The sequence below is a fragment of the Cricetulus griseus genome, chromosome 2, assembly GCF_003668045.3.
Source record: "Cricetulus griseus strain 17A/GY chromosome 2, alternate assembly CriGri-PICRH-1.0, whole genome shotgun sequence".
NCBI classification, from domain to species: Eukaryota; Metazoa; Chordata; class Mammalia; order Rodentia; family Cricetidae; genus Cricetulus; species Cricetulus griseus.
Window position 1 is genome coordinate 431,305,866 of NC_048595.1, and position 14,191 is coordinate 431,320,056.

The following is a 14,191-nucleotide window of genomic DNA, read 5'->3' on the forward strand; positions in this document are numbered from 1 at the left end:
AAGCAGAGGCAGGCAGATCTCTGAGATTAACCGATACCACCGCCTGGGGGACATCGCAGGGCTCAAAGGAAATCCATAGAGTCAGTGTACTACGACTTTTTTATGAGAGGGTAAGGGTAAAGACACTCACATGCTCTTGATGGTTTCCTTCTGACTTTTTCTTTATTATTCTTTTGTATTCTCTAATCTCTATTCTCTATTTTGATTCTTTATTTTTCCTCTGCAGCTTATATACCCCAACAAAATCTTTCAGGCAATATAAAAATTACAATGTGGTTACATTCTATTTTTCAAGTGTGCCTTTGTGAACTTTAAATTGCTTTCTAGGGTCTTTTTCATCTCAAAGATATTATCAAAATGCCTTAATCTAACCTGGAGTTATTTTAAGACTTTGTTTTGGCTATGATGCACACCGAAACTTGTGAATATTAAAAGAATTAAATATTAAAAGAATTTGAGCCAGCCTGGCTCCTGGGACTCAATTATTTTCCTTAATCATTAACCTGAACTTCGATGCAGCTACTTAGGTGAAACGAATAACTCTAGCTGTGTGATACTTCCTTGTATTTATTTTCAGCCATCAAAGCTCGATTTAAATTAACATTATTATTATCAATTAGACAATACATCTTGGGAAGAAATCATCTTCATAAAAATTCACAAGTAAAAAATGCCCAATAGAATACATTACAGGCAGTGGGACTCTCCCACACCCATTCACACCATGTAAGATACCAGAGAAAGATGACAGCAGCAAACAGGTAAAGGCACAGCAGAAACAAAAGACATTCTGGAGTCTGTGGCCTCAGGGTCTTGCCTATCTGAACTTAAGGTCTCTTATCCATCAGTGATTTGCCTCCTGGTGGGCTGACACTTCAGACTTCAATTACTACCTGCTGCTCCTCTGACATGGCCATGGCCACTGGCAGAGGCCTGCCCGGCCTATGGAGTGAGTTCCCATTCAGCCAGGGCTACACAAGAAACCCTGTCTTAAAAAACAAACAAACAAAAAAAAAAAAACCATAATATCCTCAGACCTAATTAAATGTTTGGGTATGTTACATAATACCACAACATATAAGACGAATGTAATCACAACTGTGTGAAAATACCTGTCACTGCCCACAGCTTTTCACGAGGAAGAAACAGGAGAAATGTTCAAAGAGGCTAAGTCTGAGGAGTAGGACAATGGGTAATTTGGCTTTTGTTTTTGAATTTTCAGATGTTTTTCAAGCGAAATGTGTTAATCAGAAAATAACAAGTGGTAATCAGATATCAGGGAAGAAAATGCAATATGAAAGGCCCAAACTTTCATTTCAAAAATAAAGTTAAAAAAATAAGTCACAAGGCACAAAGAAATCAGAGGGTCACAACAGGCTGGGTGGAGAGGTCATTGTTCCCCCCACTGCATGCTGTCTCTTTGGTGTTCTTTTCTGTGTGTACACACAGTTTCAAAGCTCTTCCTGAGTTTATTTTTGTGACTAGTGATTTTAAGCTTCCTTGGACCCACCCTTCCAGTGGGGAATGACAGTTTGAAAATGTGGAGGAAGTTGATGGGGGATATCTCACAAGTTTTTTTATGTAGAAAAAACTTAAGAGGGATGTGAATAAGGCCAGACCCTCTGAACAAAATGGCCTCTCCCATTTCCTTTGTGTTCTTTCCAGTCTGCTGTATCCCTGCTCCACCAGGATGTCTACTGCCAGATAATGAATGGCAAGAGAGGGAAAATGCTTCCCAAATCCTGTGCTTACCAACATGGGTTCCTTTAGAGCTGTCGGAAGTGGAGGGGAGATTTAAAATGTGGGGGAGGGGTGGTCCACAGTGCAACTACCTCTATGCTACCTCCTTCTCTATGGCACATACACTTCTCCCATGTTAGTCTTGGATAAAGAAAATAGCCAGCTAGAAGTTCTGTACCCAAGAAGGAAGGAAGCAGGAAGTCCTCCAATAAAACCTTGACTTTGGCATTGAGTCTATTGGGTTTTGGGTCTGTTACTATTAATTTAAAAGTTTGCTTTTAAACCCATCACAGGTAAAAGATCATTAAGGAGAGAAGCGCACATGTGTCTGAATAGCTTTTCTTATTCTTTGGTGGCTTCTTTTAAAGCTTTAGAAAATGTCTTTGAAGACTGCAGCTGGGTGTCAAGGCACACACCTGTAATCCTCACTCAGGGGGCTGAGATAGGACGGTTTGAGGCCAGATGGGGCTTTACTGAAACTGCAAAAAAACTGAAGCTAAACCAAACCAAGGAAAGAAGGAAGGATAGAGAAACGATTGAAGGAAAGGAAGGGTGGGTGGTGCTCAGTGGTACAACTATTGCCTAGTATTGCAAAGCCTTGGGTGTGGCCACTGGAACTTCTTTAGAGGGAATTAGACCAAGTAGGGACATACAGTGACATTAGAGGGGAGAGCCAATCCTGCCATGTCTGTGTTCTTCATTCTGTACCCCACTTCTGTCTCTGTGTCTCTGTGTCTGTCTGTCTGTCTGTCTGTCTCTCTCTCTCTCTCTCTCTTCTCTCTCTCTCTCTCTTCTCTCTCTCTTCTCTGTGTGTGTGTGTGTGTGTGTGTGTGTGTGTGTGTGTGTGTGTGTGTGTGTGTGTGTTTCCGGGGAGGATGGTATTTTCCAGGTTAGAACTAATGAACCCAAGTTCCTATGACTCTTTCTTGAACATCATCTCCATCTTCCAAATGTCATTTTGATAAGTTAATATGAGCAAATCAGAAACATCTGCAGCAAAATCCCCCCCCCCAACACACAAGGGCTTAACAATTAAATGGAAAAATGTTTGGCACAAGTGTTTTGGGTTTCAGCGGATCCAGAATGTTTTGAAAAATAGTCCTAAGACATTTTGGAAGTCTGAAGGACAGCTGGCTCTCTCTCCCTTTAGAAATGGCAGTGGTTGTTCTGTGTGTCACCTCACATTGCTCTTCTGGTCTGTGGAGGGAATGCTCTTGCAGAGGCTCAGGTCTCTGTCCTCTGAAAAGTTTGTGCGTTGCTGTCCCCTGCAGACACTGATGTCCCTCTTTCCTTACCTATTCTACCGTTCTGTTCTGAAGCAAGCCCAAAGCTCTGGCTTTTAGGCCCCAGAGATTTAAAAGTCATGAGGAAGCAAGATTGTGTTCAATCACAAGGCCCATTCCCAGACTCAGGCCCAAAGTCATGGGTGACTTTAGATCACTGTGTCCTGATGTTGAGATTTTCCCAGTTAGTATCCCAGGCTTACCGTTCTAATGATGCCCAACATAGTCCTTGTTCCTTGAGAAAAAGGACAGAGAAGTTATCAGATGTTCAGAGGATGAGCTGAGATCTGAAGGATCAGCCAGGGGAAAACCACAGTTGAGTTGTAGAAAGACTATAACTACCATTTTTAAAGCCCTGTGCCCAGACGCTTTACCCTCCCTGGTAGTCTTGGACCCAGACCCATGGATCTTGACAAAGGCCAACAAAGCAGAAGAGAATGTTTCGTGTGTAGTTTCCTTTCAAGCTTTCATTTGAAGAAGTCGTCCTTCCATTTTTATTGACTTTGAGTCTCACTGTCCTGAAATGTTAATCAAGGCAGATGGCAGTTAGATGGCCCACCCCGTAATCCAAGCTGGACTCGTGGATGAGAGATGAAGCCTTCACATGCTCTCATTCTGTTTGGCCCCTGTTTTCTTTGTCTTTACCATCTTTCTTGGTAATCACCATTCTGTTTTCTTTATGGGCTAGAAGGCCTTGATTTCCCAGTGTAAACACACACACAAAACAGCACTTAAAAGTGATGGAAGCATGTTAGCAGGTTAGCAGGTGTGTTGAGCTATGACATGCCTGCCTCATGGCAAAATCAATGTGACTCCTCTGTGGCTTTGGAGCTCATTTTTGCTAATGGTATTTTCCCATTACATTTATTTTTAATTTTTTACCAGTTTGGTCCTTGAGTTTCAGGTCAGGCTGTTGACCACTAAACTGTGACCCACGTCATCCTTATTAAATTTAAGATATAAGAGGAAACTATGAAAATGGGTCATCCCACTATAGATTAAGTCATAACCCTGTTCCCACAACCAAGGTGGGGTTACACACACATTTAATCCCAGCAATAGGAGGCCAAGGAGTTTGAGGCTAGCCTGAGCTATAGAGTGAATTCCATGATAGACTAAACCTCAGTCTGGAAACAACCATAACAAACACTCCAGCAAACTGCATCTACATTTAACTTCTTTCCTGTCACTCACACTCATCACCTAGCACACAGGACCACTTTCTGTTTAGAGGGCCTTTGACTAAATGTCTGCCTCTGGCCTGCAGTTTCCAGCACAGTCAGTGCCTGCCCCTACCCTTTGATATGTGAGTGTAACACACTGTTGTCTGTTATATTACGCTAGGACCAAGGGCTGAATGAAATAACCTTGCTTCTTGTCCACCTCCCATCACTAAAGTGGTTGCTGTAAGTAGATGGTCTATAGACATGGCATGGCTTGGAAATGGCTCACCATCTTCCTTATTTTATTTTATGTTGGGCACCAATAGCTTGTATCTGGCATATTTCCATGCTGAGTTGGTACCTTATAGTAGCTGGGAGAGAGGGTTTGTTCCACCATTATTTCCTCTCTGTGTGATGTAAGGACGCATCATTGGATCCAGCCTCTCAGGAGGACCAAGGACGTTGTGAGCATCTTGTTTCTCACATTTGACCTTCCCAGTGCCTCTGTTTTGCATAGAAAATCTGGCTGAAAACAGCATGAGTCAGCAAAACCAGCAATGGAGAATTTCAACCCTTGGTCTCCTGTCTTTGGGGGCACCATTCCCCACAGGAAGCCATTTTTCCAGACATAGGTACACGTGGCAGAAGAACCCTACTCAGCCAGCTTGGGTTAGAAAAGGCAAAATATAGAATTTCCATTGTTGATCTTAATATTAGATTCTTCTCTTCGGTTTTATTTCACCTTGAAAACAAATAAGATTTCATTTTTAGTTAAGTGTGAAAGCAAACAGTGCCATGGAGACCCTAATGACAGCTGCTCCTCCCACACACAAGGCTGGCTTCTAGGCCTGGACTAAGGTGGTTCAAATTCCCTTGCTAGAGCAACAAATGAGGTTTATTTCCTATATTATGCTGGTCTGAGAAGTCCGGGTTGATCTTCAAACCTGTGACCCCCCCCTTTACTAATTTTGGGTTTATTATCTTGAAAGTGTGTAAACTTCTCCAAATCAAGGCCAGGAGCCCCAAGCTAGCTTAATTTATCCTGCTAATGTGTCAGTCCTCTGCTATTTCAATTAAGTGTGTATTTTGTGAGCTCTTCCTTTGTGACCTTCTATGGGAAAGGTGCTTGGCTGTCGCCCATTCTTTGTACTTAGCCTATGGCTGGATTCTCCTGGAGACTTCATTTTGCCCAACACGTTACTCTGTTGCTTTAGCTGTAATACCATGCATTCTTATCTCCACTTGTTGCATCCTCTATGGATGAGTCTTATTTTTCTATTTGGAAACCCTTCACACCTGCTTCTTATTACTCAGGGTGTGACCTATGCCCACCCAACATGCATCATCATCCCTTGGGAGCTCAGTTCTACCCCAAGCCAATTTGCATTTTAACAAATGGTGATTTGATTGTCTATTAGAATTTCAATCACTTTGCTGAAGGTTCCCCTGCTTTCACTACAGCCACCACCATCATCACCATCTTCTTGGTCATCATCACTTACAACCACCACCACCACTAATCATCATCGTCGTCATGGTAACAACTAGCTTCCACTGAGAAATTTCCTCCCTTAATCCTCCCAGCATTTCTTTGTGGCTTGTTCTGTTACTATTCCCATTTAATGGGTAAACTGAGGCTTAGTGAGATCATATGACTGATGTGATGCTATTCAGACATCAAGGAGTGAGCCAGCCTGGCTTTAATCACAGCATCTTATATTCCTTTGGCCTGGGGTCCTAACCACCTGGCTCAGCGACCTGCCCTCTCCCTCACCAGGTCAGCCATTTATTTGGCATTCTATTAATCATGATTAGGGAAAGAGCACTCAAATTTCTCAGCCAGGCCAGTGTCAACTGCAGTGACCACCAAGATCCTGGTATTTATCGTTACACACACACACACACACACACACACACACACACACACAGTGGGAAATTACCAATACCGAGCCAAGTAGACATATAAGGGTTTTTAATAGGGAAAAGCCTTACTTACAGAGCAACCTAGCCAGCCGGCGTGGCAGCAGTCTGTATGCAAGCCTAACGGGGTGAAAACGAAACTGAAAGCAAAACTCAGCCAACTGAAACTCTTACTCTGGCCAAGCCTTCGAGGGCGTGGTCAGGCAGACCAGTAGCCAGCCCCTAAGCAGGCGTGGCTACAGGTTCCCCTACACACACACACACACACACACACACACACACACACACACACACACACACGCACGCACGCACGCACGCACGCACGCACGCACACAAAATCAAAAAAGCAAAGCAAAACAACAACAAAAATAATAGAAGTAACTGTTTTCCCTTTGTTCTGTTTGCAAGGAAAGTGACTGATCCATGTTTGGTTTTGGTTTCTGGGATTCCTCTACTCTTCTTCTTCCTTCTTCCTTCTTCTTCTAAGATTTTATTTATTATGTATACAGTCTTCGGCCTGCATGCCAGCAGAGGGCACCAGATCTCATTAAGGTGGTTGTGAACCACCATGTGGTTGCTGGGAATTGAACTCAGGACCTCTGGAAGAACATTTGGTGCTCTTAACCGCTAAGCCATCTCTCCAGCCCCAAGTCGTCGTCTTTCTATAGAACACTGGTTCTCAACCTGTGGGTCAAGACTCTTTGGGGGATCAAATGGCCCTTTTACTAAGGTCACATATCAGGTATCCTGCATATCATATTTGCATTACAATTCATAACAGTAGCAAAGTTGCAGTTATGTGGTATCAATGAAATAATTTTATGGTTGTGGGGGTGGGGGGGGAGGTTAGCACAACATGAAGAACTGTATTAAAGGGGCACAGCATCAGGAAGGTTGAGAACCACTGCTCTGGGATGTTCTGCTGGGCTCATGGAACATTCATTCTGTGTTGTGGAATGAATTGTTACCTGGTTCTAGAATAAAAAGTAAAGCCCAATTAAGAATGTTAAATGATAGTATGTTCTCCTTTTGATAAACCTTTGTTAAGGACAGCGTGCTGTTGGTGTGTTCTGTAAAAGACCTTTGGGTCGTAAGGTCATTTAAAAACAAGTATATAATGGGTTTCGTGCCTCTCAGCCTCTGAGAGTAAGAGTGAGCTCCTTCTACTGCCCCTGATGAAAGTGGCCTGCTTAGACTTGCAGACTGTCCTCTCACTGTGGTCTTCCTCTAGCCCTGTTGTTATAGTGCAATGTCTTGAACTTGACCTTTGGAAGAAGACATATTTATAGCTCTAATGTGAGAAAAGAGCAGACAAGTAACATGACCTTGCCTCAAGGTTCTTCCAGAATTTACTTTAGAGACCTCAAAGTTAGGTTGAAATAGCTACAGCCCATGTGCTTGGGGCCAAAGGTTAATAACAGAAAGGTGAGATCTAGGCCAGGAAGAGACACTAAGCTCAGTGGTTTTCAAACTGATAGCCAAACTGCCCTGATGGGCGTTGCTGAGGGTTTTGGAGGAGTAAGAGAAATGTGGCCTAAGTCAGCTTCCCTAGGCCCTTCATTCCTCAAGCTCAACTTATTAGGACAGACATTCAGTCTTATATCATTATGTAACAGTGTGGGGCAACATCTTATTTAATGATTTCTTTCCTCCTGCCTACCATTATAATCATACAGTAAAAAGCAACTGAGACCAGGTGTTGTGGCACTCACCTCGTAGTCCCTCAGGTCAGGCACACAGCAGGAGGATGTCAGTTTGAAAGTAGCAATACTTGGTCTCAAGAGTGATGGTGAGGGACATAGCTTGCGGGTAGATGCTTAAAAATAAGTAAACTGAGCCAACCTACTTTGTCCTTTACATCTTCACAATTAAGGCCAGTACGGGTCAGAAAAGCAAACGGATTTCCCCAAGGTCACACTTCAGTTGGACTAAAAGCCATTTCTGGTGTTCCTCCTCTGAAAGCCTGGGCAGGCTGCCAGGTCTGCTGGACATTCGCCTTTCTGCTGTCTGGGTCTGCCCTTCTTATAATTCAGCCACACTGACCTGGGTGACTATCCTTGGCATTTAGGACTCCTGGGTTCGTGTTTAGAAAACAAAACACTGACTGTTCAGATATTCTGAATAGAGCTGAGTCAAGAAGCCATTTGTTCTGGCCTCTGGCTGTCTCACTTGGGCAGCCACCCTGGTCCCTTCACACCTTCTTACTTACTGTAGCCTTTCAGACGATGGGATACCTGTAAACACCAGCAGCTCCCCTGTATCACCATGATGGGTACCCTGATGGAGGGGAATGAGCGTTTGGAGAATTCATGGTCCAACAGGAAAGATGTGATTAGGAAACTGAGATCTCTCTCTCTCTCTCTCTCTCTCTCTCTCTCTCTCTCTCTCTCACACACACACACACACACACACACACACACACACACACACACACTCTAAAATGCCCTAGGAAAACACAAGCAATCCATAAAACACACTAATGAGAAAAATCAATGACATTTTGCAGTCTGGAATAATGCCTGTGGGGATAATTTCCATTTTATCACCCTTGTTTACCAGACAGTCATTCTTATTTGGCTGTGTGACAGATGATATGCAACTAAAAAGCATTTGGCTTTTGTTTTAATAACAGAAAAGCCCTAGCATGTATTAAACTGGAAGGGGGGAAAATCACAGTACAGACAAGGACAAACAGAAGTCACACGCCAAGGACAAGTATTCAAACATTTTAAGAGCTGTTCTCTGTCAACCTGCATGTTCATGCTCAGTACTGCCTCACTCTTGTCTGTAACACGACATACTGATCTTTGTCTCCTAGACCAGGACCTCAAACGGTGCCCAAACACCTGGGCTAAAGGGTCCCTTACATGTGGCAAGCTGGGAACAGGAAAGTAGTTGTTGTCCCTCTTCTCATCCCCTTTACCCACCATCTCTATTTCTAACCCTTGTTCTTGTCTCTGTAGTGGTTCCCAGAGGAGACCAACACACACACAGGAAATGGAATTCTGGTTCTTTCCTAAGCTACCATAAAGCTCTCTACACCGATATCTCCTTCAAGGGAAATTCAGACTCTCCTATTTTAAAATATAAAATAACATCTGTGTTTGTGTGAATGAGTGTGCACCTGTGCCACGGTGGTCGTGTGGAACAACCTGGAGCATCCGTCCTCACCTCCCACCATGTTTGAGACTGCATTTCTTTATTGTCCCTTGCTGTGTGCTGTAGGGTCCCTGGTCCAGGAGCTTCTGAACTCTCCTGTCTCTGCCTTCCATCTTACCACAGGAGTGCTGGGATTACCCATGTTCATAAAGCGCTTGGCTCTATGTGGGTTCTAGAGCTCTCCACTCATGTCCTCAGGCTATTGGCACAGCAAATGCTTCAGTCAGTGAACCACATGCCCAGCTCAGAAACTCAGATTCTGTTTATAAAAAGATAAGCATTTACCATGTACCTGTAACTAAGACTCCAGTGGTAAAACTTGGCTTTCAAGTTATTTAGTTATGTATATACCAGAGATGTTACTAAAAAACTCCTCTCGTGTGTCATTCTCTTTCTTGTTTAGAGTTGCTCTACTTCCATTCTCTCTGAATTCACTTACAAGTAAATTTCACCCCTGTGAGTGAGGACTATTCCCCTTTTAACCTACAGGGTGTGCCACTGCTACCAGGAACCATATTCAAGGCAATCCTGGTGCACTCTTGACTTGAGACTAAATTCTCACACTAACCTTGACTGACTCCAGTTCTGATGACTCCAGATTCCCTCCTGATGTAAAAAACATTGAACTTTGCCCCTGGGCTCCAGGATGCTGTTGGGGAGGCTGGGATGCTGGGATGAAAACCAGAACCTCTCAAAGAGGAAAAGAAGAGAGATGCAAACCTGGCCAACAGTATCGAGTGTAGCTATAGTTGTGCAATTTTCAAGGTCTCCTTTTTTTAATGCCTAAAATATAAAAGTATTGTTTTTAAGTTCTCCAAAACACTAGCCCTTTAGAATTTTATTACTTCCAAATTATCCTCCACAATGCCCCTCAGCTGATGAGAATTCCTGCCATACCTTCTCTCTAGAATATCCCCAGATCACAGTGTAGCAGCTGAATCTTATAGGCAGGGGGTGACTGTCTCCAGAATAAATGCAGAAGACTTTTTCCCCTGAGGAGTCAAAGACCTCTGACTTGGCATAAAAAGAAACAAATTTCAAACCTGTAAGTCTTTATGAGGCCTCCCAGTCTAATGCTGTGTCCCCTCCTCGTGTTCAGTGTTTTGTGTTTCAGTTTTGTAATGTGTATGACTTCCAGTAGCATTAAAATTCTACTTTTTAAATCTGGCATCATGCCTTACACCTGTAATCCTAGCATTTGGAAAGCCTAGGAAGATTACTGTGAGGTTTGAAGCAACGGTGTGATATAGAGAGTTCCAGGCCAGCTTAGGTTGCATACTTAGTGAGACCAGAAAAGAGGGAGGGGAGAGACAGAAATGGAGAGAAAAGAGATTTTTGTTGTTCACTTAACAAAGTGAATTTTTTGTTGTTGTTGTTTTGGTTTTTTTTTTTTTTTTTTTTTTTTTTTTTTGATTTTTCGAGGCAGAGTTTCTCTGTAGCTTTGGAGCCTATCCTGGCATTCGCTCTGGAGACCAGGCTGGCCTTGAACGCACAGAGATCCGCCTGCCTCTGCCTCCCGAGTGCTGGGATTACAAGGCGTGCGCCACCAACGCCCGGCCCCAAAGTGAAATGTTTTATCGTTAAATTTGCTACTAATATGCCATAATATAAAAGTGTTTACCATGTGTTCTACTTTCATTTTTGTTGCTGTGACAAAATACTGTAACAAAAAGCAAATATGGGGAAAATGGTTTATTTCAGCTTTACAAATCTAGGTTATAATCGTTGTTGTGAGGTAGTGAAGACAGAGTCAAAAGCAGAGAGAATGAATGTAAACATCCTTGCTTACTTATGCTGAGTTCCATTTCTCCACTACTAAACAGCTCAGGACTCCACAGCTAGGGAATAGTGCTGCCCACAGTGAACTTGCTTTCCCACATCACCTGATTTAATTAAAGTCAATCCCACACAGGCATGCCCACAGGCCAGCACAATGTAGAGTCTAGATTGTGACAAGCTAACAAATCAGTCACACCTTGTATCAAGGTGCATTATCTGCTTAGTCCTGGCAGTTTTCCCTTCTACCTGTTCCAGGATAAGGTGATGGCATGGAGGTGACAAAATGGGAGAATAATTTAACATTCCCCATGTAAACTGACTGCATTTTGGCACCATCCCTGTGGTGTGACGTCATTTAAGTCCTATTTAAAAGGTGAACTAAAGTGTAGAGGCACGTGCTTCTTCCAAAGCCTCTGGGTGACTGATCTATTGCTATTGAAACTAGTGACTACTAATTTAGTGGCTTAAGGCAACAGGAACTTAATCTCTCAGACATTGGTAGTGAGAAGTCTAAAATGGATCTTTACTGACTGAAGTCATTGTGCCATCAAGGTCCCAATTCCTTCTGGAGACAGGAGAGAAGTCTGTTTCCTTACTTTAAGCTTTCAGAGAATGCACGCCTTGCCCTCCTTGGCTCATGGCCCCTTCCTCTATCCTCAAAACTAGCTGTGCAGTGTTTCCACCGGCTCTTTGATTCTGACATTTCTGCCTCCTCCTTCCTTTTTATCGTAAGTGTTGGAAATAGAGATAGTTTATTAAGAAAGGAAAAGACACACCCAACAGTCTAAATGGGCTCATGAGCTTGGAAGACATGCCAAAAAGCTTGGTGCCACACCCTCACTCCGTCTTGTGAAGGATCCCTGTGACTACGGAGCCCACATGGATTGTTTTTGCAATGTTCTTCTGTTCTGTAAGGCTACGTATTCGTATGTTCTAGAGCCTAAGGAACGGAGTCTGTAGCTATACCACCCTGCATGTGTCTGCTCTCACCTGATCTCACTAAGCAGGGTTAGCCCTAGTTGGTACTTGGATGGGATGAATGGACATCTTTGAGAGAAGCACCATTTTCTCCTCTGAATTTCAGGAACCTATATGGTACTGGCCCTCTCTGGATCTCCTGCAGGCTTCTAGCCTTCTAGACACACAAGACAGAGGCTCTGGTTTGTTTTATGTGTGTACACAGATGTATGGAGGGAGAAGGGAGCTTCTCCTGGTACAACTGCCTTTGATGTTATATATTTAGTCTTAAAAACAAAACAAACAACAACAACAAAAACCCTATGTCTGCTATGCTTCTGTTGACAAGCCGGGGCTGACAGATGTTCAGAAATGATACAGGCTGGTGTTAACAGAAGGAGGCAGCACCCTGGTGGTGAGTTTCAGGCGAGTTTTTCCAGAAATGCTGAATGAACTCAGGAACTGCTGGCCTTTGTCTTACAGGCTTACGTAGAAAAGCCCATCGTGAAGAATTATTTCTACTATTACCTGTTCCGGTTTTCAGCCGCCTTGGGTCAGGAAGTGTTCTACATCACATTTCTCCCATTCACCCACTGGAATATTGATCCTTATTTGTCCAGAAGATTGGTCATGATATGGGTTGTAAGTATTTTGTCATTATTACTATTTACTTAGCACAGACACATCTAAGGTGACTACCTGCCTTGGTACTCAAGTATCCTGCACAGGCAGTCTTTCTTCCTTAAAACTACTTGCAGGAGAATTTGCTGGCTAGTCTACTTTGGAAAAAAGAGCATAAAATGTAAGTGCATCTTGTTTGCAAAAACCAGATCAACCTGGGACTTCATATTCTTTGATGTATTCCTTCCTATAAGTAAATAGGCTAGAAGAGAGGTAAGATAATGAGAAGGGAACAAAGGAGCTTTATAAGAACCCCTGTGGGGTGTGGGCTATATTAGTAAAATTTGGTCAAAATCTTACTGGGGGCTGTAGACCAGAAATCCTGAGCACTGGGAAGCAATAACTCTTTTTTTCTTTTTTTAAGATCTTATTTATTTATTATGTATACTTCCATGTATATCTGCACACCAGCAGAGGGCACCAGATCTCATAATGGATGGTTGTGAGCCACCATGTGGTTGCTGGGAATGAACTCAGGACCTCTGGAAGAGCAGTCAGTGCTCTTAACCTCTGAGCCATCTCTCCAGCCCCGCAATAACTCTAAATACACTGTAGAAATCAAAACATCCTAGGTGAAGTCCCTGCCTAGGGAGTAACATAGGAGACAGCTGTGACAAGTCCAGGTGTACCGCAAGACCCCTCCTGCTGTTTCTTTGGTATCCTATCCCTTAGCCATGTTTGGGAGAAAGTCCTAGGTTGATGTTTTGTTTTTTGTTTGTGGGTTTTTGTTGTTGTTGTTCTTTTGCATGGGCATGTGTATGGGTGTGTATGTGTGTGTGTGTGTAGTATATGCATGTGCCTGCAAATGTCCGCATGTGTGTAGAGGCATGTCTAACCATATCTAAACCATTTCCATTTTTCTGAGAATAGTATAAGCCCTTTCTTGATTCTGGCAGTTTCTAAGCAGATCCAACTTTTCCCCTAATGATTCATGGCTTTTGATCATATCTCCCTGATCAGAAGCAAGACAAGTCCCTGATGAGGGGAGAAGAGAATTTGCTCACACCACCATCACAGCTTGGAGGCTGGGGCAGGTGTTCATGCTCCTAAAAGCAACAACTGGCTGATGTGACTCGGGTAGTGTGATTTTATTTTCAGCAACACAGGCCACTCAGACTCATTCAGAGAAGTGGGGTGTGTTCTAAGCGTATAGGGAATCCAGGAACCACGGCCTCCAAGGACTGACAATAGGGAATGGATTGGTTGTCAGGTGCAGCTCCTGAGTGACTATCTCCTCTTAACCTCCTGCTACCAGCTAGCAATGTTTCAAGACAATCGTAGGAAGCTCATTATATAGTTCAGTCCCACAGACCCATCCATGTCTGGCCAGTCCCTTAGACCGGCTGTTCTTGGTGCAAACAACGTGGGTGGGGTAGTGGATAGATGATGGAAAGGGCTACCAGTGCCATGGATCAGGCTCTGGAACAAGAGACTTGGGTGATTGTCAACATTTAGTTGAGGGGGCTCACTTACAGTTTCAGGGGTTCAGTCAATTATCATCATGGTGGG

General features: G+C 43.4%; 1 protein-coding gene and 1 long non-coding RNA gene across 2 annotated transcripts in view; one reads left to right on the plus strand and one right to left on the minus strand.

The window, feature by feature from the left end:
• Sgpp2 (sphingosine-1-phosphate phosphatase 2) overlaps positions 1-14,191 on the plus strand; it is a 106,407-nt gene that overhangs the window by 39,397 nt on the left and 52,819 nt on the right. Inside the window, exon 3 of the mRNA XM_027397334.2 lies at positions 12,495-12,643. Coding sequence (XP_027253135.2) covers positions 12,495-12,643 — 149 coding nt within the window. The remainder of the gene's footprint in view (positions 1-12,494; positions 12,644-14,191) is intronic.
• On the minus strand, positions 4,457-6,240 carry LOC118238428. The gene is made up of 2 exons (XR_004768716.1): positions 6,183-6,240; positions 4,457-4,928 (listed from the first exon to the last, which is right to left on the minus strand). It is a non-coding gene; the product is annotated as an uncharacterized LOC118238428 (long non-coding RNA).